At 46.7% G+C, this 24,125-nt stretch overlaps 1 protein-coding gene across 1 annotated transcript in view; it reads left to right on the forward strand.

Moving 5' to 3' along the window:
* Positions 1-24,125, forward strand: part of CHRNB3 (cholinergic receptor nicotinic beta 3 subunit) — a 67,680-nt gene that overhangs the window by 20,560 nt on the left and 22,995 nt on the right. The window contains exons 2-3 of the mRNA XM_083177351.1: positions 6,561-6,712; positions 21,598-21,642. Coding sequence (XP_083033477.1) covers positions 6,561-6,712; positions 21,598-21,642 — 197 coding nt within the window. The remainder of the gene's footprint in view (positions 1-6,560; positions 6,713-21,597; positions 21,643-24,125) is intronic.

A 24,125-nucleotide genomic window follows, 5' to 3' on the forward strand; every position in this document is an offset into this window, starting at 1 on the left:
TGAATGTTTTCTGACTGTTTTTCAGAATGATTACAGCCATCCACAATGCAATTCCATCAGCAAAAATAGTTTTACACCCAAATACCCCCAAATAACAGTGTTACTGGGTCTCAAAAGGGCACCAAGCCAATATCAATTATAGTTCAGGCCTGGCTGAAAATGATGACTGTCTGCTGCTGTCATCATCCAAGCACACGTAACTTTGCCTTGAAGCTTATGGACATTCAATCTGAGTTTTGTGCAGCAAGAACATTGAGCTTTATCACCAACGGGTGATTTTACATCCGCCACAATTTTGCCTATACAACAAACTATTGCGGTAATAGTAAATTATTTTTTAGGTAAATTTATGTCTCTTATAAAAAAAACGTACCCCAACCCTGAGCAGCAGCTTCCTCTATCGCTTTACTGAGAATTTTATAATCTGCTTGTATAAAAGCCCCAGACACATTACCCGACAGTGGCCACTACCGATATAGGTGGCCCGCGGGTGGCCAATATTGTCGGCACAGTGTGAATGCTATCATCCACCAAAACCGTTCAGTGACGTCACTGGGACCGGCCGAACATTCGGGTTATTTGGCTATATTGCCAAAATGACCTGCATGTTCAGTAGATATCATTGTTAACGATGCGCGGGTAACCTGCATGTTCAGTAGATATCAATCATTGTTAATGATGCGCGGGTGTCCGTGTGTAACCGAAACACTGCCATCTGTTGGCAATGAGTGAAACTACATCACTTTCTCTTTTGCACTTACAAAAACCACAGTGGCAATCACACATACAGAAACATAGAGGCAATCACAATGTAGCAGACTAGCTTTTAAAGCATTTTCTTCAAGCGGACTTAGCTAGTATACATACTGTATATATATATATATATATATATATATATATATATATATATATATATCAAATGTATGTACCAAGGTACTGGGGCGGCACTCGTCGGGCTTCACTCAGAACGAAAAAACTGCACACCACACTGCAGTCTGGTGTGCAGTTTTTTCGTTCTGAGTGAAGCCCGACGAGTGCCGCCCCAGTACCTTGGTACATACATTTGCTATTTGACTACCTTGTGGAAGGCACCGCGGCAGTTTATACTTAGGTGGAGTGCCGGACCCCAACCCTCGCTATATATATATATATATATATATATATATATATATATATATATACACACATATACACAAAGGTGACCTTGGATGCGCTATCAATTAACAGCAGCTACTCTATATATGCCCCCTGTTAGCGGGAGACAGTGAGGGCTAGAAGTAAAAGTAATAGAGGGTGCTATCATATTGCACCACCTTCAAGTTCTCACCACAAGTTTTTAAGGGTGAGAAATAGTAACAAAAAATATTTTTTATTAAAAACAACATAAAATTGTACAACATCTGTTCATTACAATTGGAGTAGACACTTGACGAATTTAAAACCCTACGCGTTTCATCTAAAAAGACTTCATCAGGGGTCAACGCATAAACAGTATGGAGAATAAATGATGATCGCAATCCCTTTTATAACTGGTTTCTCCAGTAAAATCAAATGTGCTTCGTATATTTTCTGTTTTGGAAGGGGTCTCACATGGATTCTAAACCAGGTGTAGAATCTAACAGTGTATCTCCTCAACAGTAAGTGTGTGTGTGTGTGTGTGTGTGTGTGTGTGTGTATATATATATGCACTTAACCAGTTTGTACTACTTCCCATAAGACAAGCTAGTAGCTATATGAGATATTATGCCCCAGTAATCCAAAATGAATTTGATAGTGAGACTGTCCAAGTGCACTTGATGTTCCTACAGTTTCATCTGTTGCTGAACACTATGAATAAATAATAGGAAATAAGATTCTGTAGTGTGCAGAACTAAAGCGCTTTGCTTGTTGTATGCTATTATAGGGTCTTCAACAAATGAACTAATATACATTATTTTACTATAAGAACTAATATACTAACATTATTTTACACTGAGAACTAAGAGAGCGATGTCACGTCCGAATTCGCTACCCCGGCTGATTTTTGCTGGGGTTTGCGCACGTGCATGCGTTCAGTGGTGTAACTATAAATTTTGCTCCTCCCAGCCTCAATATTTTCTGGCACTGCCCCACGTACTGCCCCTTATACATCATGCAATACATCTTAATGTCACTTACACTATATGGTTAGGGTTATAGGCTGCGTGGTGTGTGTGTGGTTAGGGTTATAGGCTGCGGGTGTGTGTATGGTTATGGTTATATGCTGCGGGGTGTGTGTGTGTGGTTAGGGTTATAGGCTGCGGGGTGTGTGTATGGTTATAGTTATAGGCTGGGGTGTGGGTGTATGGTTAGAGATATAGGCTGCGGGGTGTGTGTGTGGTTAGGGTTATAGGCTGTGGGGTGTGGGTGTATGGTTAGGGTTATAGGCTGCGGGGGGGGTGTGTATGGTAGCGGTTATAGGCTGTGGGGTGTGGGTGTATGGTTAGGGTTATAGGCTGTGGGGTGTGGGTGAATGGCTAGGGTTATAGGCTGTGGGGTGTGTGTGTGGTTAGGGTTATAGGCTGCGGGGTGTGTGTATGGTTAGGGTTATAGGCTGCGGTGTGTGTATGGTTAGGGTTATAGGCTGTGGGGTGTGTATGGTTAGGGTTATAGGCTACGGGGTGTGTGTATGGTTAGAGTTATAGGCTGGGGTGTGGGTGTATGGTTAGGGTTATAGGCTGCGGGGGTGTGTGTATGGTTAGAGTTATGGGCTGTGGGTGTATGGTTAGGGTTATAGGCTGCGGGGTGTGTGTGTATGGTTAGAGTTATAGGCTGTGGGGTGTGGGTGTGTGGTTAGGGTTATAGGCTGCGGGGTGTGTGTGCATGGTTCGGGTTATAGGCTGTGGGGTGTGTATGGTTAGGGCTATAGGCTGCGGGGTGTGTGTATGGTTATAGTTATAGGCTGGGGTGTGGGTGTATGGTTAGGGTTATAGGCTGCGGGATGTGTGTGTGGTTAGGGTTATAGGCTACGGGGTGTGTGTGTATGGTTAGAGTTATAGGCTGTGGGTGTATGGTTAGGGTTATAGGCTGCGGGTTGTGTGTATGGTTAGGGTTCTAGGCTGGGGGGTTAGGTGTACACAGGCAAACTTTAGCAGGTGTATTGGTGCAGTTATTGTACTTATCTGCACCTGCAGCTTTAGGGATATACAGCAAGCAATGCTCTATGGAGGTCTCTCTGCTGGCTTGAAGTCTGCACAGCTGTGGAGCTGTAGAGTTCTATGAGGCAGGCAATGACATAGCGCTGCAGGCGCTATGCGGGAGACACCGCCGGGCAATGATTGACAGCTCCCCCGGCACAATGACTCAGAGCGGATGCACGTACATCGGGGCTCTCCTCACTACAGGAGGGACACCCCATAGCGCTAGGTTTAGGGACACACTCATGGTGCTGGACTAAACCAGTGTAACAGAACAGCATCAAGCAGCGCTACAATTGGCTGGTAAGGGCGCCCTGAGGGGCTAACTGCTGAGGGGCTAACTGCGCTGTCACTCAAGGATGTGACAGCGCGGGATTTCGCTGATGACCGCCTATTCCTGGGGACAGTGGCTGCAGGGGACAAACAGCCCGCGGGCTGCTGCTGGGGTTGCCATGGGGATGGTTGCCGAGCGCACTTTTCCAACACCTGCGCCCCTGTGGCTCTGGCTCTCCCCCGCCACTGCTAGGGCTGCGGAGCCTTAGCTACGCCACTGCATGCGTTAATATGGTTAATATGCACATGTGCAAACCCCAGAACGAACTCTTGCCAGGGCGTTTGCTCACTAATGGGTGGGAAGGAGGTGGTCACAGGGGACCGCCCAGCATTTTATAGGCATGCCTACAAAAACAGTGGGTGCGCCCATGGAAACACTGGACAGTGTCCATGCCTGCTTGGGGTAGGCGGTTGACATCACATGACGCCAGCGCCCTCCACCATTTTGGCCATCTTCATTCAGCATAAAAGTATAGATATACTTTTATCCACGAAGGGAGGAAAAATCATTTGATTGTGAGTGGCCATTGAATGATTTTTCCTCCGTGCGGCCGCATGCGATTTGATGTGTAAGTGTACACATCCGCTTGCACCGTAGTGCGGGGATACGGGCGGTGGGGGGGGGGCTGCATTCCGCGGGGTGGCGTTTAGCTGCTCGCTAGGCAGCGAATAAACACAATATAGAGTTATTTTGAGTTTAAACTTCTGGGCACTGAAAACACTTGTACCTATTATTACTCCCCAGGTAACTTGAAGACAGTGAAATGGATAAGTATAGCACAATCAGGTAAAATACATGTATTGATAATAACACAATAAAAACATTTTTATTTTTTTTAGTTTTTTTAATTGGATTTTTTTTATTGTGTTTTTATCAATACATGTATTTTACCTTATTGTACTATACCATATTTGATTTTAAATCTTTTACATATGGTTCCTTTACCCATTACTGTAATGGAGAGCCTATTTTAGGTGAAAATATGAAATATAAATGAAGTTTTGTGTCACATTATTCTCTTTTTTACACAAATTTTATGGGAAGACGGCTACTGCAAAGCTGCTATATGCACCAGAAGCAAAGATTCAGCCCATGCCCATTAAAGACATTGGGCGGGATTCTCTAAAATCCGCAGCCCTCTTCGCCGGCCACCGCATTTCTAATGACCGCATATTCTTTAAAATATGCGGTCATTAACGCAAGGGACAGCTCTTGCGATAAGAGCTGTCCCTTGCGATGCGGCGCCGTTGCTGGACTTCCGGGTCTATGACCCGGGAGTCCGTCTGCGCATGCGCAGACTGACGTGCCGGCCGCGGGGCATGCTGGGAGGGATCCGTGACGGATCCCTCACACACCGCTGCGGTAAGAAGCCCATAGGCTTCTGCAGGGATCCGCCAGCTTTTGCTGGCGATTCCCTCCGCAGCGGTGACACTGCGGAGGGAGGTTAGAGAATACAGAAATGCGGTAAAACCCCAATAACAGGGTTTTTACCGCATTTCTGTAATAGAGAATCTCGCCCATTAAGGGCCAGATGTACTAAGCCTTGAAAAGTAATAAAATGGAGAGTGCAAAAAAACTGCAAAAAAACTGTGAAAACCCGCATGTCGACATTTTGGCTGTCAACCTTGCCCATGTCGACCTAGACCCATGTTGACCTTTCAGTATGTCGACCTAGTGGTGTCGACCTAATGACTGTCAACCAACTTTTGGTGGACCATATGATGCACACCCTCTTTAACTACCATGTCTTTTTCTGAGCTTCTTAGGTGCCCAGCTATTAGCTATAAACTGTTATCTCCATAGTAACTTAGAAGCACAGCTATCTTGTGCACAAGTCCCAGCATCATCCAAAAATCAGTAAGCACAGCTGTAAGTGAAAGGAGGCTGCTAGAGGTGATGGCACATTAAGCCTTTTTTTTATAATGGAGTAGCCAAGGGAGCTGCGGTAGAAATCATTACATGATCCGAGTACATGACGTTACCTAAGTCTACTAAGCCTTGGAGGGTAATAAAGTGGAGGGATATAAAATATTAACCAATCAGCTCCTGCCATGCTACAGGCTTTATCTCTCTCCACTTTATTACTCTCCAAGACTTACCACATCTGCCTATTGTATAGTGACGTTAACTTGCTTCTGTATGTTTTTTTTCCATTAGATGGATTGCGGAAATGACCACAATTTACAATTTAGCTGCGGTTTTCGCCAATGCAGATTAAAAGCCAAATCTGCATTGGTGAAAACGGACACTAAATTGTCGCATTTTGCAGCCGTTTTTCACCGATACACCGGCTATCTGACTGTCTGAAAGTTTATGGATAGATTGAATAGGTAGAATGGAAATTCGTACAAAAAAGGGGAAAATGGGGAGTTTGGGAGAATTCTGCACTAGGTTAGGTTAGTTAAATTTGTTAGTAAGCCCCAATTCCGATTTTTATATCAATATATTTTTCACATGTTGGGGGGTGCTGCCATAGACAATAAATTGATGCAAAAAAAAAAAAAAAGTATCATCTCTTTTGCTGGCACACTAGGTAAAGAAAAATGATTAGAGAATAATTCAAGATAAAATATACCTTTTATTAAATTTCGAATAAAACTGTTTTTGTTGAAGAATGCAATATAAAATTGACAAAACAGAGTACAATAATTTAAATGATGCGAGTGTCACTGTGTATTGGTTTATTTATATGTTATGACACCTTATGGGGACCGTAGAAATAGTAAGCACTATTATAGCTTATGTATATATACTGTATATTCAACCTCTTAGTTCTGCTTCCTCTGAGTATTTTCTGAAATTAATCAGATACAGAGGGATCATTGGTAAGGGTAAGTATTGCCTTATATCTCCCAAAAATATGGAGGGATCTTTATTGTATACAAAGAAATGTTTTTGTATACAATATAGATGTCTCCATATTAAATATAGATCTCTGAGCAGTGCGGCTTCAACCATGTTCCTAGTTTGCCTACATAGAACATGAAATGTTTGTAACCTCGGAAATGGATATATTTTATTGAAGCGATTGATGAATGTGCCTAATATCTTGTCTTTCTGTGGCCATACAGCCTTATGCAGTTCCCATCCTTTGGCAGAAATAGAAGACTCACTCCTGCGAAACCTCTTTATTGGATACCAAAAGTGGGTGAGGCCGATTCACAACCCCAATAAGACTATAAATGTAAATTTTGGCTTGAAAATATCACAGCTTGTGGATGTGGTAAGAAGTCATTAACATATTATTTTTTTATACTTATATTACATGCCCTACATGTTCTGAACATGGTGCCATCAAAATAATATTCCTGTACTGATTTCAATACATGAAAACCAACTGTACAGCTGAAAGATGTGAATATGCCCTTAAAAAAAACAAGACACTTTAGGAGATATCTATTAAAGTTATGCACTATACAGTATGTTTGTCACTGTCAGTGCTGTAACAGGGCATCAGTGAATCATGTTTTCCTCCTGTGCCCTAAACCCGCAATGTCATGACATCAACTGTAGGGGCAGAAGCGCCAGTTCTTGGAAGTAGAGCTTTGCAAGAAGCATCCTAAGGAAGCTCCAGGCACCTCCACAGGCTGTGAAAATGCTTTGGGTGGGCCTGCAAAAGCACTACTGGCTGCAGGGAGCTGTTCCAGGTATCCGGAAAGCCACATACCGGTGACATGGCCATTGATGGTGCCACCCACATCTCCCAGTACTCTGTGTGATGGCACTACTTGCACATCCCTGGTTACCACCCTGTTTCTGTAACATGTTCGTTCACCGCAGGTATATGACAACATGAATTAAGCAGCACAGGGTACTCTCCGCACAAAAGGGAATACAGTTCACTGGATATCAAAATAAAATTTTGTTTTACAAAGTCCCCAAAAAATTCCAAAGAAAAAAAAAATGTAGGGGCGTGGCCTGCACGGGAAGCTGAGCAGTCGTACCTGGACGCAGCTCCTGCCTACTAAAGCCATTTGAGGCTGTAAATCGGGATCCCCCAGCCCTTCTCCCTCCCAGACTGCTTCCTCACAGCCCGGAGAGGCACAGCGGGTGAGCTGCGGAGTCGGGAGGCCGTTTTCACGGCCTTTGCGGACTGCGGCCTACCACCCTCCAGAAGCCGGGGACTCGATTTGAGGGCTGACCTGGATCTCGGGCTCCACGTCGGCCGCGGCACCCGCGACGTCTCCCCCGCATTGCCTGGAGCACCCCCGGGGACAGGTGGAGCTTGCCTGTGCCGGAGGAGTCGTCCCCAGCCTTCCTACCTGCCCGGGGGAGCCAAGACAGCCAGCCAGCAGGGTAAGAGAGACAGGACAGCCCCAGACGGCGTGTTCGGCGGCCATCTTGGGTGGGGAAGCTCTGCTCCCACCTGCAGCTTAGCTTCTGCCAGCGCCGTGCTGCAAATATAAAGCACTTTCCAGGGGGGCTAGGTTGGGGAGTGCACAGTGCCCCATTTGTCCAGGGAGGCATTGGATCCCAGCCATAAGCCTCTCCAGACCATATCCAGACAGGACACTTGCCCTCCATAGGAGAGTCCCTCCCTGCCAGCTCCCTAGCTATATTCTCCCTGAGACTGTCCTCCACCTGCCGTTGTGGAGGCCTGTGGGGACATTGAGCCCACCTGGTCAAGCTTAACCCCCGACTGGACTGTAATCCTGTACTGCCTCCCCCTTCCATTCCTGCTGTGTGCAGATGCAGGTGACCTGAGAACACCCATTCACAGGCTGGTCCGTGGATGGTAGCCCTGGCCTTACTCTGAGGCCTCCTCCCTCATTATAGCGACAGAGTGCACCGGGGCGTGCTTTGCCCTCACACCCCCTTCGAGTGTGCCCCCAGTGTTCCAGGGTCCCTCTATCAGTACTCGCTGCCGCTCCAGATGTGAGACCCCCCCCGCCCACCGATATGCCAACTACTCCACAATAATGGTGGAGGGCTAGTGCCTCTCCATTGGGTCCTTCAGCTTACCCACTCCTGGTGAAAACGAAATGGAGTGATCTCCTCGCCCGCTCTTTTCATGCTATCTTCATAACATACTAATTCCTATCACACGGTCTCTTAACTCTGCAATCTGATTCCTACCCCTGTACTGGCCTCTAACGTTGTCCATACAATGCCGAAGAGAGGGGGCAAGACCCCTAAACAACCCACTCCTGTGCGGTTCAAGGAACCAATCATGCAAAAGCAACAACCCTCCACGACTCCAGTGAAGTCATCCATGGCCCCCAGCACCCCCGCCAGGCCCTCTTCCTCCAACCCCTTAGCTGACCTGGAAACTGAACTTGATCCGCAGGCTCCACTCACAACCCAGTCCATGCTCCGCCTGTTTACGGTGTTTCGAGCTGACATCCTTACCAACCTAGAGTCCTCGATCCAAACGCTCAGAACCGATTTGGGCGGAATCACAGGTCGCACAGATCATTTGGAGTCAAAGATGCAAGAATTAATGACGTCTCATAATGACCTTCTCACGTCCCACTCTGAACTACAAGAGGAGGTCGGCCTGATGCGTGATAAACTAGCGGACCTGGAGGACAGGTCGAGACGAAATAACCTTAAAATCAGGGGAGTTCCAGATTCAGTTGCCCCCGCAGAGTTGAGAGACTATGTTACAAAACTGTTCCAGAAACTGCTGCCAGCGGCTACTCCACAAGACCTAATAATTGACAGAGTGCACAGGCTCCCCAAACCAAGAGGGAATTATGCATCTAATTTCCCAAGAGATGTCCTGCTTCGAATACACTTCTTCCATGTTAAAGAAGACATCCTTAAGGCCGCGAGAATGGCGGAGGGTTCTGACACCCTCGGAGGCCTACAAATCTACTCCGATCTGTCACAGTTTACCCTGGCCAAGAGAAGGGCTCTACACCCTATAACATCTGCGCTTCGTGACAACGACATCCAATACAGATGGGGATTTCCTGTAAAGATCATTGTCAGGCACGACGACTCTTCCTATATCATTTCTTCACTTGAGGCAGGAGTTAAACTCTTAGAAGACTGGGACATTTCAATTCCGACGCTTAGGCCCACTGCTTCCGCCCGGCTACAAGAGGACTGATGGTGGAGAGAACCAGGCCCCACAGGTGTAGTTGCACTGTTTAACCTGCTACTGCATCAAAAGTATTTTGTTGTATTTCTTATGGCCAGTATAGAGATGAATGTCGGTATCATGTCAAGGTCGCCTACCCTTTTGATATAGACTCCCTAGTTATTGGTTTGATATGATGCCACTGTTATGGTTCTTCTCAAATACCAGACTTTGCCCTGTTTTACTAATTACTATATCATCACTCTGATTCAGGGAGTGCCCATTTTTATATGGTTTCAGTACCGTGTTTACAAGTTCATTCTCAGTTTAGTATGTTGGAATATATAACTTACAAATGTGTTGTAAATTATTTACTAATTGATCTCCTTAACAGGACCCGTCAGGGACCACACCCCCAATGTTTTTGGATTTGCCGCCAGTTTTTGAAGGTGGCAAACACTCTGGCCCTAGTTTTAGGGCTATTTCAGTTAACCCTTCTATTTGTTTTTTCCTATTGCCCGCCGTTTTTAGTTCTATGTATCCTCCTTGTCCCCTGTTTTCTGTCACCTCCCTTATCCCCTTGACGTCCGTCTATAAGCTGCATATCCACGACCTAAGTACTAAAGTACGGATTCTTACCGTTAATACGCTTTCCTCTACTCCACCATGGCAGCTGTACTATGGGTTTTCCCCCTCATTAGGTAGATCTGGAAAGGAAAAAAAAGACACAACACTGCCCCTATATAAGGACCGCCCCTACTGAGGCTCAGTGTCTTGATTATCAGCAATTATACGCTTTTACATAACATAACATAACACTTATATTGCTTCATATATCCCAAGGGAGGGAATAATGCTGCCATGGTGGAGTAGAGGAAAGCGTATTAACGGTAAGAATCCGTACTTTCCTCTACCTCCCCATGGCAGCTGTACTATGGGTAATACCATAGCAGTATAAAGAAAGAAAAAATTTTTTTGGGAGGGACCAAATAGAAGTAAGATTACCTTTAGGATGCAGGTTGTCATCACCTACATATAAGGCTGCTTTTGAATTAAATGCCCTTCCCCTTTTTTTTTTTTTTTTTTAAAAGGTGAGTCAGTGTAATCTTTAGATTACTGCGCTTAGTATCTTCCTGCCCAGTTTTGCGTCACTGGAGGATTCGACATCCAAGCTGTAATGTCTAGAAAAGGTATGTGCTGAGGCCCAACAGGCTGCTTTGCATAGTTCTTCAAGAGATGCTGCCCCTTTCCTGGCCCAGGAAGACCCCACTGCTCTAGTGGAGTGAGCTTTTAAGCTCTGGGGAACTTCCCTATTGTTCCTCCTGTATGCCTCAGCTATGCATGTCTTAATCCATCTCGCGATGGTTGTTTTTGAGGCCCCTAGGCCCTTGTTCTTGCCCTCAGTCACCACGAAGAGCCTTTTTGTCTTTCTCCAATCTTTCACTCTTTGTAAGTAGATTATTAATGCTCTTTTCACATCGAGTTTATGGAGCTTTTGCTCTTTTTCATTCGCTGGTTTCGCACAAAACGAAGGTAGTACTATCTCCTGGTTGATGTGGAAAGAAGTCACTACTTTGGGCAGGAAGTTAGGGTTTGTCCTTAGGACGACCTTATTTTCGTAGAAATTCAGGAATGGCTCTTCTGCCCAGAGGGCTTGCAGTTCTGACACTCTCCTTGTGGATGTTACGGCCACCAGGAATGCTACCTTAGTTGTTAGCCACTTGACTGGTACCTCTTCAAGCGGTTCGAAAGGGCTCTCTGTTAAGGCGTTCAGCACCAGATTAAGGTCCCATGGCGTAGTAGGGTTGCGAAACTCTGGTCTTATCCTCTTGGATGCTTGTATGAATCTCTGTACGTATTTATCTTCTGCTATTTTCCTGTCAAGTATAGCCCCAAGAGCAGATACTTGGACTTTTAACGTACTGACTGACAGTTTTTTGTCTAAGCCTGTTTGCAGGAAGTCTAGCACCGTAGGTATAGCTTTATGACTTTTTCCCTGCGTCTTGCAGAATTGTATATATGTTTTCCAAATCTTATAATATGTACCTGAGGTTGAGCTTTTCCTGGCCTTCAGAAGAGTTCTTACTACTTTCGAAGAGAAGCCTTTATTCACCAGAGTTCTGGTTTCAGCAGCCATGCCGCTAGGTTCCAGTTCCTGGGCTGTTGTTGCGCATATTTTCCTTGCCCCAGCAGGTCCTCCCGATCTGGAAGCCTCCAGGGCCCTGCTACTGCCATTCTGACCAGTTTCTGGAACCAGGCTCTTCTTGGCCATGTGGGTACGACGATTATCACCGTCGCCTTTTCCCTCTGTATTTTGTTTAGCAACCTGGAGATGACCGGGAATGGCGGAAAGGCATACATCAGACCTTGTTCCCATTGACACGTTAGCGCGTCTGTCCCCCAGGACTCCTTTTCCCAGCGTCTGGAGATGAACTTCTTCACCTTCCTGTTGTCTCTGGTTGCCATTAGGTCGGTCCTCGGATTGCCCCACATCTGTACTATCTGTTCGAACACTTCTTGGGATAATTCCCACTCCCCTGGTTTTATCGGCCTCCTGCTTAGGGCGTCCGCGTACATATTTTCTTGCCCCGCAATGAATACTGCTGAGAGACTCTCTGTCCAAGCTTCTGCCCAGTTCAGTACCTGTGCTGCTGCTGTCATCATGGATCTGCTTCTCGTGCCTCCCTGCTTGTTCAGGTATGCCACTACCACCAGGTTGTCTGTTCTGATTACTACATCTCTTTGGTACAGGTGGGATTGAAAATACCGACACGCCTCCTTCACTGCATTCATTTCCCTGATATTTGAGTGAAGCAGTCCTTCTTGTTTTGTCCATTCTCCTTGGGCTGCTGCTCCTTGACATACTGCCCCCCAGCCTGACATGCTGGCATCGGTTGTCACCAGCACCTGTTCCCCTGTGGTGAAGGACTTTCCCTGTCCTAATCTTCCTTCCATCACCCACCAGAGCAGGTCTTGTTTGGCTCTTTTTGATAAAAGGATCTTTTGGGTTGTCTTCTTGCTGTCTCCGTCCCATTGCGACAGAAAGCAGTTCTGCATGCTTCTTGTATGAAACCTTGCCCATTTTACGGTGTCCGATGCTGCTGACAGAAGACCCAATAATCTTAGGCAGTCTGCTGACCTGACTGCCCTCCTTGGTAAGAAGTAGCTTATTTCTTGTCTTATCTTCATTATTCTCTCCCTTGTCAACATCGCTTTCATTGTCCTTGAGTCTATGATGACTCCTAGGTATTTTACTGCTGTTGTGGGTTGGAGCTGACTTTTCTCTAGATTTACAATCCATCCGTGTTCTTGGAGAAACTCCATTACCCTGTGTGTGTCCCTTAAGGCTTGCTCTTTTGACCGCGCCATTACAAGCAAGTCGTCCAGGTAGGCCCAGACTGTGATGCCTTCCTCCCTGAGTTTTGCCACAAGGACTATCAGGACTTTTGTGAACGTCCTTGGCGATGTTGACAGGCCGAACGGCAGTGCCGTGAACTGATAAGTTATGCCTAAGATTCGAAATCTTAAGAATTTTTGGTGCTCTGAATAGATTGGTATGTGCAGGTAGGCATCCTTGAGGTCTATTATAGTCAGAAAGGATTTTCTTTTTATGTCTGGGAGTATCGTCCTGAGAGACTCCATCCTGAATTTCCTGGCTGTCACATATACGTTTAACCTCCTTAGGTCCAGTATGGTCCTGAACCCTCCTGATTGTTTCTTGACTACGAAGAATCTTGATTGCCATCCTGTCATTTCTTGTCCTTTGGGGACCGGCACCACCACGCCTTGCGATATCATATTTCGTAGACTTTGTCTCAACGCCAGCCTTTCTTCTTTGTTTTTTGGTATAGGTGAGTCTTCCAGCCATACCCCAGGATCTCGTACAAATTCTATTTTGTATCCTGACGATACGACCTCTGTCACCCATTTGTCGTTTGTAGATCGGCCCCAGGCTGAATGAAACTTCTTCAGCCTGCCCCCGACCTTCTCCTTGGCGTCATTGTGTTTGTCTGTTATATCCAAACCTTCCGTCTCTGCCTCTTTGGCCACGAAAGGAACTTCTTCCCCCAGACCAGGGCCTCCTGTACCCTCTGCCCGGCCTGTACGTCCTCGCCTACTTGAAATCTTGGGATTGAAACTTTTGAGATCTATTAGGCATTTTTTTAAAGCCCCTGTCCTGGGGAAGCCATACTGACTTTCCCCCCGTGGTTTTTGATATGATCTCATCCAGGTTCTTCCCAAACAGGTAATCACCCTGGAACGGGAGGGATACCAACTTATTTTTAGATTGTGCGTCCGCCGACCAGGGCTTCAGCCACAATGCTCTCCTGGTAACCGCGGTGCTCGCATTTGTTCTGGCCGCCAGTCTGACCGCATCCAGTGATGCATCGCAGATGAACTCAACAGCAACTTGCACGTTCTGAATTATCTTAAGGAGTTCTGACCTTCTTACTCCATCCAATAAGTCGGACTCTAAGTCCTGGCACCAGGACCTTAGTACTCTCGAAGTCACCGCTATTGCCGAGGAAGCCTTAATGGAGGCACCGGACGTAATATGCTGCTTACGCAGGCTCATTTCCATCTTTCTTTCCATTGCATCCTTAAATACATTGGCGTCTTCTAAGGGCAAAGTAGTTTTTCTTGACAGTCTGGCAATGGCTGAGTCGACTTTAGGAGCCACCTCCCACTTCTTCACCTGGTCTGTGTCGAATGGGTACATCTTATTGACTCTGAGAGGTACGGCTATTTTTTTATCTGGGTTAGCCCACTCTTCCTCTACTATATCCTGGAGTGGCTTTGATAAAGGAAATGCTTTTGGTTTTTTCTTTTTATCCTTAAAGAGGAGGTCCTGCAACTTCCCTTCTTCTTGTGGGTCCTCAATACTGAGTGATTTATTTATCAGGATGAGAAGGTTGTTGAGGAGATCTGGGTTGAAGTCCAGCTCCATTTTCTCCTGGGTTACTTCCCCATCTTCCACCTCCTCAAGTAAGTCAGTGGCAGGACCTTCCCCTGGATCAGAGTCCTCAGATGGTGGTTCCCTAGGCCTCTTTGACCCCTTCTTCATATCTTCCTTTGTAACAAAGGTATCAGCTAAGGAAGTTTTTAACATGGCGACCAAGTCCGCCATTTGGTCCGGTCTCATTATGGGGGCTTTTTTGCAATTCTCACATACAGCACTTTTCCATTTGTCTGGCAGAGGTGCATCACACGCAGAGCATTTAGCCACATGCAGCTTTTTGTGTTTCTGTTTCACTTCCAGCTTGTCTTTACTTGATTCTGACCTGCAAGGAACAATAACCTTGCTTTAGAGCTGGGATACACTATGAGTCTCTCCTAATAATTTCCTTCTGGCTTACCCTGATTTTGTTTGCTGCTTCCTATCATCCTCCATTGCTGCGGAGTCACTGTCATAACAATATGCTAGTTAGACATGTAAAGGGTATAGTAATAAAACAATTGTACTCCAGCAGCAGCGCTGCACAGTGGAGTCTTACCCGATATCCGTCTGGCTTAGGATCTCAGCAGCGTTTCTGCTTAGTTGCGGCGCCATTTTAAGTCCTGGCGTCTGCTCTGCTTGTCAGAGATCGCGCGCGCCACCTGGCGCCTTCTGGTGACGTCAGACGCCGTTTCCCCGCGCCCCAGGCGCGCGCGCCAGTCTGAGACCTGCGCGATGCCGTCAGACGCTGCGTCTGACGTCTCCTCCGGCCGCTGATGCTGTAGCCGGCTTCCTAACCTCGTGTCCCTGCCGGAGGGGGGGGGAGATCCAACAGGACTGTGTGAAGCCTGTGAGCTGATGCCGGACACCCCATGTACCTCCGCGCTCCTGTTGAGACCACGTTGGCGAGGTTTGTTTTCTTTTATGCTCCATAGTCCCACACTGCTCTAGGCAGGGGGGTATTTGCCAGACAGGTGTCCCTACTACACTAGGTAGCGGGTAACCTCTAATTGCCTAAACCCCTATCTGCACTAGGCAGTGGGGAAGGCTGCAGCAGTTCCAGGGTAAGCCTCCTCTACCTGGAAAGGAAAAAAAGACACTGAGCCTCAGTAGGGGCGGTCCTTATATAGGGGCAGTGTTGTGTCTTTTTTTTCCTTTCCAGATCTACCTAATGAGGGGGAAAACCCATAGTACAGCTGCCATGGGGAGGTAGAGGAAATATGGTTAAGTTTTATTCTTTGAATGTCCATGGTCTTAATTCCCCGAACAAAAGACGCCAAGCACTGGAAACATTTCATAGAGAGAGAGCTGAAGTAGTCGGCTTGCAGGAGACTCACTTTGCAGCTCTAGCTCCCCCAGCTTTCCACAACTCGCGATACCCCTTAGGATATTTCTCCAATGGCCCTTTTAAGAGACAGGGTGTAGCAATTTTGTTCCACAACACTGTTCAGTTTGATCTAATATCTCAAACCTCAGACAAGGAAGGCCGCTATCTGATTATAGTAGGTAAACTAGACGACACATTAATCACAATTGTCTCTTTATATGCCCCTAACATCGGCCAGATCTCTTTCTTACGCAAATTATTAGACACACTCCAGAAAGTTAAGAAAGGACATGTAGTTATAATGGGTGATTTTAATTTAGTCCCAGACGAGAGATTAGACAAATCTACACAATTGAATAGCTTACCACACCAACAGAGAGCCCCATCCCCTCTGAGCCGTCTGCTAGCAGAGTTTGACCTCTATGATGTATGGAGGGTCAAGTCCCCCTCAGTTAAAGATTATACCTTCTTCTCCCATGTACATAACTCTTACTCCCGCATAGACCTAATTCTATTAGATAAGTGGACCCTCCAGCACACCTCCAGAACATCTATCACCCCAGTTGTGTGGTCAGACCATGCAGCGGTGACCTGGTCTTGGAACCTGCACCGCTCTAGGATACCACCCCGACCTTGGAGACTACAGGACTCTATACTTAAAACCCCTGAAGCTCTCACAGCTATTACTGAGGCCCTGAAATCCTATCTAGCTACCAACTCTCCCCAAGACACATCGGTACCAACCCACTGGTGTGCCCTGAAAGCCGTATTACGGGGGATAATCATCCAAACAGGAGCTAGACTTAAAAAGCAATACTTACAAAAACAGGAAGACCTGGAAAGTCGCTTACTCCAAGTCGAATCTTTAAATAGAGCACAACCATCCCGCCTACTGAAAAGGGAATTAGTTTCCATACGTAACCAACTCGAGGCATTATTCCTGCAGCGTATGAAGTATGCTTACGATAAACTACAACAGAGATGTTACTCCCTGGGAAACAAATCCGGGGCTCTTCTGGCCATCAGGCTTCGCCTGCAGCACACCAGAAATAGAATCAAACTCATCCAAACCTCCGACGGAAAGAAACTCCTTAACCCAACAGACATAGCAGAAGCATTCGCTGACTTCTATAAAAAGCTATATAACCTTCAGTCCGACGCTGACACCATACAACCCACCCCCTCCCTGATACATTCTTTTCTGCAAAATCTCCACCTCCCGAACTTTTCCCAGGCGGTCGTAGACTCCCTTAACATACAATGGACTGAAGTAGAGATAAAATCGGTAGTCAAGTCCCTGCCCCATGGAAAAGCCCCTGGCCCAGATGGCTACACAAACTCATTCTACAAAAAATTAATTTCAGATTTGCTACCCCCTCTTATTCAGTTATACCAGCATGCAACTGATAGGGGCTGGCAGTGCCAGATTTAAGAAGATATCAGTTAGCAAGTTTGATAGCTCAGACGTGTGATTGGTCCTTACCTCCAGGTACAAAACCTTGGGTAGACCTAGAGAGACAAATGTACCCCCGGTTCCCCTTACTTGATTTATTGTGGATCCCAGTCCAACAGAGACCGCTAGCTCACAACATTCCCTGTGTGATCAAGAACTCACTAAAAGCGTGGGATGAGGTCTTAACCCTCTCCAAGAGAGTATCCTTACCCTCTAGATCTTTATCACTAAGGGCCCTATCCGCTATAATCCCAGACTTGACGCTGACCGGTTGGACCTCCCGAGGTATTGTCACAATTGCAGAACTAGTAGAGGGCAATTTAATTACTCCTTTCTCAACATTACAAGCTCAACATAATTTGCCCCCGACAGAACTATTCTCATATACCCGCGTTGTCCACTGGATAACGAGCTCACTTCGCTCCTCGGGGCCGCTTCTCCTCCCCCCTCCTGACATAATGACCAAGATTGCATCTGGTAACTCTAGAGGTTCAATTAGATTTTGGTACGGGCTAGCAAATAGTGGTGATCCAGATGCTAAAACAGCATCGCAATTGAAATGGGACTCAGACTTAAACCTTTCGCTTACTCAGAAACAATGGGAATCGATTTACATGACGTCTCATTCTTTGTCTAAATGCAGCAACCATCTACTTCACACCGGCCAAACTTCATAAGATATGGCCGTCGATCTCCAAATACTGCTGGCGAGACTGTGCGGAGATAGGAGATGTCTTCCACATATTTTGGGCGTGTCCCAAGATTCTCCAGCTATGGAGAGAAGTATTTGCACTGGCCTCCAAAATCCTGAAAATATCTATCCCGTTATCACCCACACTCGCCCTTCTCCACATTTATACAGACGAGACCCCCGTCACAGCAAGATATGTCCTTGGACATATATTAATCGCTACTAGAGCAGCGATAGCACAAAACTGGAAAAACCCAAACCCCCCACCGATTGCGAAGATTATCCGCAAAATACATCATGCATACCAAATGGAAACCTTTGGCTTACCACACTCTGCCCAGACCAACTCACCAGCGGCTAAATGGCTCGACTGGCAGGTATACTCGATGTCTAGAGACGGTCTCGAAGCTATACTAGGCCCAGACTAACACAGTTAAGGGGAAAGGAAGGCCAGACTCACCCCATGTACATTAAAGCCAGAGCAGATGGTAAAATAAAGCCTATATCTGTTATGTGTATAGACAGTTACATGTATAATGTGAATTGGATGTATTGTATTCGGACTTTACCCCCCCCCCCCCCCTCCTATTTTATTTTCTGTATCCCTTCCCCTTCCGTGGCTAACGGAACAAAATTTTCTCAATAAAAATTTATTGATGTTAAAAAAAATAAAAAATAAAGTGTAAATTTCAAAATACATACAGTATGATGCAAGCTTGTAAGATCTGGATACAAAAGGCTCTTCACACTCCTGAGTCAACGTGTTTTGGTCTCTGGGATATTATACCAGGAGTTACCCCTAGACCCTCCTTGCGGCACTACAGGAAACAGCACGATCTCTCTTTAGAGATTGTCTATTGTTCAAATTGGTTGTATAGTTATAGCCAACTTAGATTGCCTAATTGCTTCTGGTCCCCTGCCACTGAGAGTTTACAATACAATAATCTGGCTGTTATAGCACATGAATGCTTGTATTTCATTGAATTTAGGGCCTAATTCAGGCCTGATCGCTCATCTGCAAATTTGTAGCTGCCACCCATACATTAAAAAACCCTACCCTGTGCACATCTGCAAGTGAATTTTGAAAATATCGCTGGCACACACCTATGTGCAAGGGCATGCAGGGGCGGGCAGCTGCGGGGTCCGTGCTGCGATGAGTGCCTGGGGACGAGGCAGCTTATTGGCTGAAAGAGAGAGCACTCTCAGACGATCAATGGCTAGCCTGCCTTTTGAATGGAGGGTACACGCAAAAAGAAGACACTCTAAGGTGTCTTAGTTTTGCGTGTATTCCTAAGGGGAAAATGGCAGGCAGCTGTCATCTGGTGATTGAAATTGAATTCTGCTTACTGAAAAGAAGTGAGGAGAGGTACTGTAGGGCCTGCACCCATCAAGATAAATGTGGAGACAGTGGTGTAACTATAAATTTTGCTCCCCCCAATAAAGCTTACTGCACCCCCCCCCCCCCCCATGACATTAAAGAAATTACATTAATTATATATCCCTTACCCCTGATGCAGCTCTGCTCCTGGCACCATTCCCCTGATACAGCTCTCCCCGTGATGCCATACTCCTAGCACAGCACTGCCTCTGACATCATATCCCTGGTTCAGCACTCACCCCTGATGCAGGTCTCCCATGGCGCCATTTCCGACACAGCCCTGCCCTTATCCAACTCTCCCCTGATGCACTGACCCATATGCAGCCCTCCCCCTGATGCCATGCCCGTCTCAGCTCTCCCCTTGATGTCATACCCAACGCAGCTGTCACCCTGACCCTACTCTCCCCAGGCCCTCATGCACTTTATATAAACTAATGCAGCTCTGAGCTTGTCCCCCCACATGTGGCTGCACCACCCCTTCAACCTGCTTCTCTAGTGCGCACCTCATGCTGTCGTCAGAACTCCTCCTTCACAAACATTCGCTTCCTATCAGGTATGTGGCCAGGAACAGGTCCATCCTCACGGCTGCTCCTCCTCGTGCTGCGGGATAGATGTTGCAATATCTCTTCTCTGCCAGCAACACCGGAGGGTTACTGAGGGAGGCCCGGGCTGACGCTGAGTCTCTAAAGCAGGGGAAGGGGGGGGGAGGCAGGCGGTGCTTGAGAGTGGGTGTCTTGCAGCAGCTGCAGCCGGCGGCTCTGTGTGTGCCAGTGAATGGCTCAGTGCACCGCAGGCAGGCACAAGCAGCTGCAACACTATAAAGGATGCTGTGTGGACAAGACAGAATGCATTAACCCCCAGCGCCCACAGACCCCAACGGCACTGGCTCCCCCAAGCCACTGCGGGGTCTGCGGCACTATAGTTACGCCACTGTGTGGAGAGATGGAAGAAGAGTTTCTATACCTTATTAGGGTAAAGCCATGGTTACAATGGTTGCAGGGTATGCCATATACATGGGCCCTTGGGTCCAGGGGTGCCCACAGTGCACACCTTGCAACCATATATAGTTCTAATTACCTCTTCACGGTCTACACAGTCTCACTTCAGCATAGTAGAGAACTCCCCTGGCCCTGCTAAGGGGTCACAGAAGTTTTAGCTCACCCCACTGGGAAATTTTTCATTATACAGTTTGTAAAAAAGTAGAAGTTCCAATTACTTCAGTTTCAACATTCGTCCAGCCAACTGTAACCAATTAATAATAATAACATGAACATATACTGTACATATGTTTGTGCGAACAGTGTTCCTGTAGCCTCACGGTAATCCTCGGGCTAATACTGTCACTGGTGAGAAAGGGCTGACGTTTATGTAAAATAGGTCACAAAATAAAAACAGCTGAGTGAGCAAAGTCGCAGACCTCATTTCTGCAGAGCCTGGCGTACGAAGTAATAAGGTGGATGAGAGAGGTAACGCCATCGTATCTATTGTTTCCCTCGGATGCTCATTATAATATACATCAGTAATATATTCTATGCAGGCAGAATGTTCAAATCGTGCTTGCGAAGCACAAAAAGATTTATTGAAAAATGTAAAATAAGAAACATTTGTTCCAATAGTAAAGAAACTTTAACAAGGAGGGGAAATATGGTATCCTACACTGTGGGCCAGATGCACTAAGCTTCAAAAAGTGATAAAATGGAGAGTGAAAAATAACCAACCAATCAGCTCCTAACTGTCATGTCACAGACTACTACATTTTCTCTTAAAACCACCTCTAATCCTACACCCTGCACTAGAAGGATGTGGCCTGTCTGGACACTCATCCATAAGTTCGGGGGACTTCCCAAAACTTTGTGAGTTTCCTGGAACTTGCAGGAGAGTTGGTAAGTTGTATAATTAGGTCACGATTGGCCCTTAAAGCTCCATAGCCAAGAAGATGAAGTCTGCATCAGACAAAGAGCCTCACCTTGGAACTCCAAGGAAATGGGACTCAGGGGGCACTGTGTGTGACAATGCTGGACCCATTCTGCACACGTTCAGAAGAATTACGCAAACAAACCACGTCTATGAATTAGGCCACATGGTCAATAATAGCAAGAAATCCTTCTTGCTCAGTTTCATACTTTATTAGGAATAATATGAAAGAAATGCTAATGCTTGGTTCCTTGGTTTTCAATGAACAGCTGGGTTAATTCACAATAAGGCATGCAAATATCAGTCACATAGTTATGCAATGTGTACTTACATCCTGTAGCGAGCTCCTGAGCTAATTCTACTTTTCATTTATCTTCCTGACAGGATGAGAAAAAGCAACTGATGACCACAAATGTGTGGCTAAGACAGGTAATAACATTTCTGTTGGTAACATTTATTTACAAAGGTAGCATTTACCTTGTTATATATATATATATATATATATATATATATATATATATATATATATATATATATATATATATATATATATATTGTTTAACCCATTTCATACAATACACTTGAGCACTGTGGATAAACCTTTCTTTATTGTTATAGATATGCAAGACATATCTATAACGATGTACATATTACAGTATATATCATAATATTGGCATAAGGTTAACATCCCAGCAGCTGGGATGCCGGGAGTCCAAATAAAGACACAGGAATTGCAACTTACAGGCAGAAAACAGTCATTGGAATCCTGACATCGCTTTCAATGCTGATGCTGGAAACCAAGCATCTTGATCCAGGGCCGCCACTAGTAATCTTGGGGCCCGGGCACCCCTGCGCACCGCACCACCCTGCCCCCTTCACCATTACTTACCTAGCTGTGGCATCGCCCTTGTTCCTGCATGCCTCCACGAGAGCATACACTGCACAGTGCAGCCTGCAGAGCGCCGAGCCCCTCTGTCTGTGTCCTGGGCTCGGCACTGTGCAGGCTGCACTGTGTATTGTGCGTGCCTGGCTGGGGGGCCGACGGGTGGGGGAGACGGTGTGCGGCCGCAGGGGTTGGGGGTGGCACCATGCCACTGTCGCTGTAGGCAGCTGCCCAGGCCCCTACAGAGGCCAGGGCCCAGGACAGCTGTACCCACAGCACCCCCTGTCAGCGACCCTGTCTTGATTATAAGTTTGCCGAGGTAAGGCTTAGGCCAAGAAGGGGAAGGGGAAGGGGGGTGGTGTCAGGTTAGCTTTAGGCACAAGGGGGTGGGTTAGGGATAGGCTTTGGTGGTTGGAGGGCAAACCTTAGGGTGTGTGAGGGGGGGGGGGGGTTGATTCAATTTAATCTTAGGCCCTGAAAAGGGGGTTATGGTTAGGCTACAGGTCAAAATGGTTAGGGTTATGCTGCGGGGGGGGGGGGGGGGTTAAAGTTAGGCAATAATGGGGAGGGTTAGTTTTAGGCTGTGGGGAGAGGGTTAGGGGGGCACTGGGAGAAGTTAAGTGTATTTACTGGACCCCCGGCTCAATTCTGTGCATCCCATCTGTCGGCCATCAATATGTAATCACCAGTGAATCTCTGAGCCACTCTATTCTGCCTCAGAATGTAAATCTCACTTAGAGACAGGTGTATCAAGCTTCAAAAAATAAAATAAAACGGAGAATGATAAACAGCCAGCCAATCAGCTACTAACTGCCACGTCACATGGTGGGTTTTAAAAATGACAGGTAGGAGCTGAGTGGCTGATTGTTTATCAGTCTCCAATTTATCACTTTTGAAGCTTGCCCTAAATTTTCCAGGGCCTCTCCGGCTGCATAGGAATTTTGCAGTGGTTGACTATGGCATGAAGGAAAATGGTCCCAACACTTGTATTTCTCTAGCCACTCTCCGTTACCTTCCCCAAATGCTGAACACCTGTCACTCACTATACCAGTGGTGGCCAACCTGTGGCTCTTGAGCCTCATGCGGCTCTCCCCCTTATAAAGTGCGGCTCCTGCTCCCACTGCTGCCCGCCGCCCACCATCTGTCCCAGTCCCCCCTGCTGCCGGTTCCCTGAATCCCTTCTCCTTCTGAGGGGAGGAGAGCGCGCATCGCACATCTCTCCTACCCCTTACTGTGCATCTGTTAGGAACAGGGAGATCTCGCCCACCCTAACTCCGTTGTCACCCCTTGGAGTTGGCGGATGCGTGCTAAGCTAACCTTCACCAATAATAGCCGCGTTCGTGGGAGCCCGTTAGTCAGGCTCCCACCTCGATGCCACCTGGTCTTACTAGTGACAACGCAGCCGCCAAGGCCAGAGGTAAACAAGGGGAAATCTACCTAACAACCAAGGAGGCGAGAACCACCCTGCCCCACGGAGGGGGTGTCAGTGGATAGCGGACTGAGCTGGGACCCGCGGTGCTAATGCTGTGGGCAACAGGCAAGACAATGTACCGTGGCCAAGCTGACCGGTATCACTGTACACGAGGTGTACCCAGATGCTAAGCAAGAGTAACAATACACAGTATGCTGACACAATCAGACCTGCTGACAGGTGTAACAATACACAATATGCTGACACAATAAGAACTGCTGACGGGTGTAACAATACACAATATGCTGACACAATAAGAACTGCTGACGGGTGTAACAATACACAATATGCTGACACAATAAGAACTGCTGACGGGTGTAACAATACACAATATGCTGACACAATAAGAACTGCTGACGGGTGTAACAATACACAATATGATGAGACAAAAGATAAATGACAATAAGGGAGGCAAGGAGTGGGAATCTCCCAACTTATCTGAAAACCAAGAGATCGGCAGGCAGACACAAGCAAGGATCCTGGAGGCAGCCAGGAACAGGTACTGGAAACAGGAACCACGAGTGGGTAGGAGCCTGGAACCGGAAACACTCAGGACGC

The sequence above is a fragment of the Crinia signifera genome, chromosome 1 (assembly GCF_055691185.1).
Source record: "Crinia signifera chromosome 1, ASM5569118v1, whole genome shotgun sequence".
Classification (NCBI taxonomy): Eukaryota; Metazoa; Chordata; class Amphibia; order Anura; family Myobatrachidae; genus Crinia; species Crinia signifera.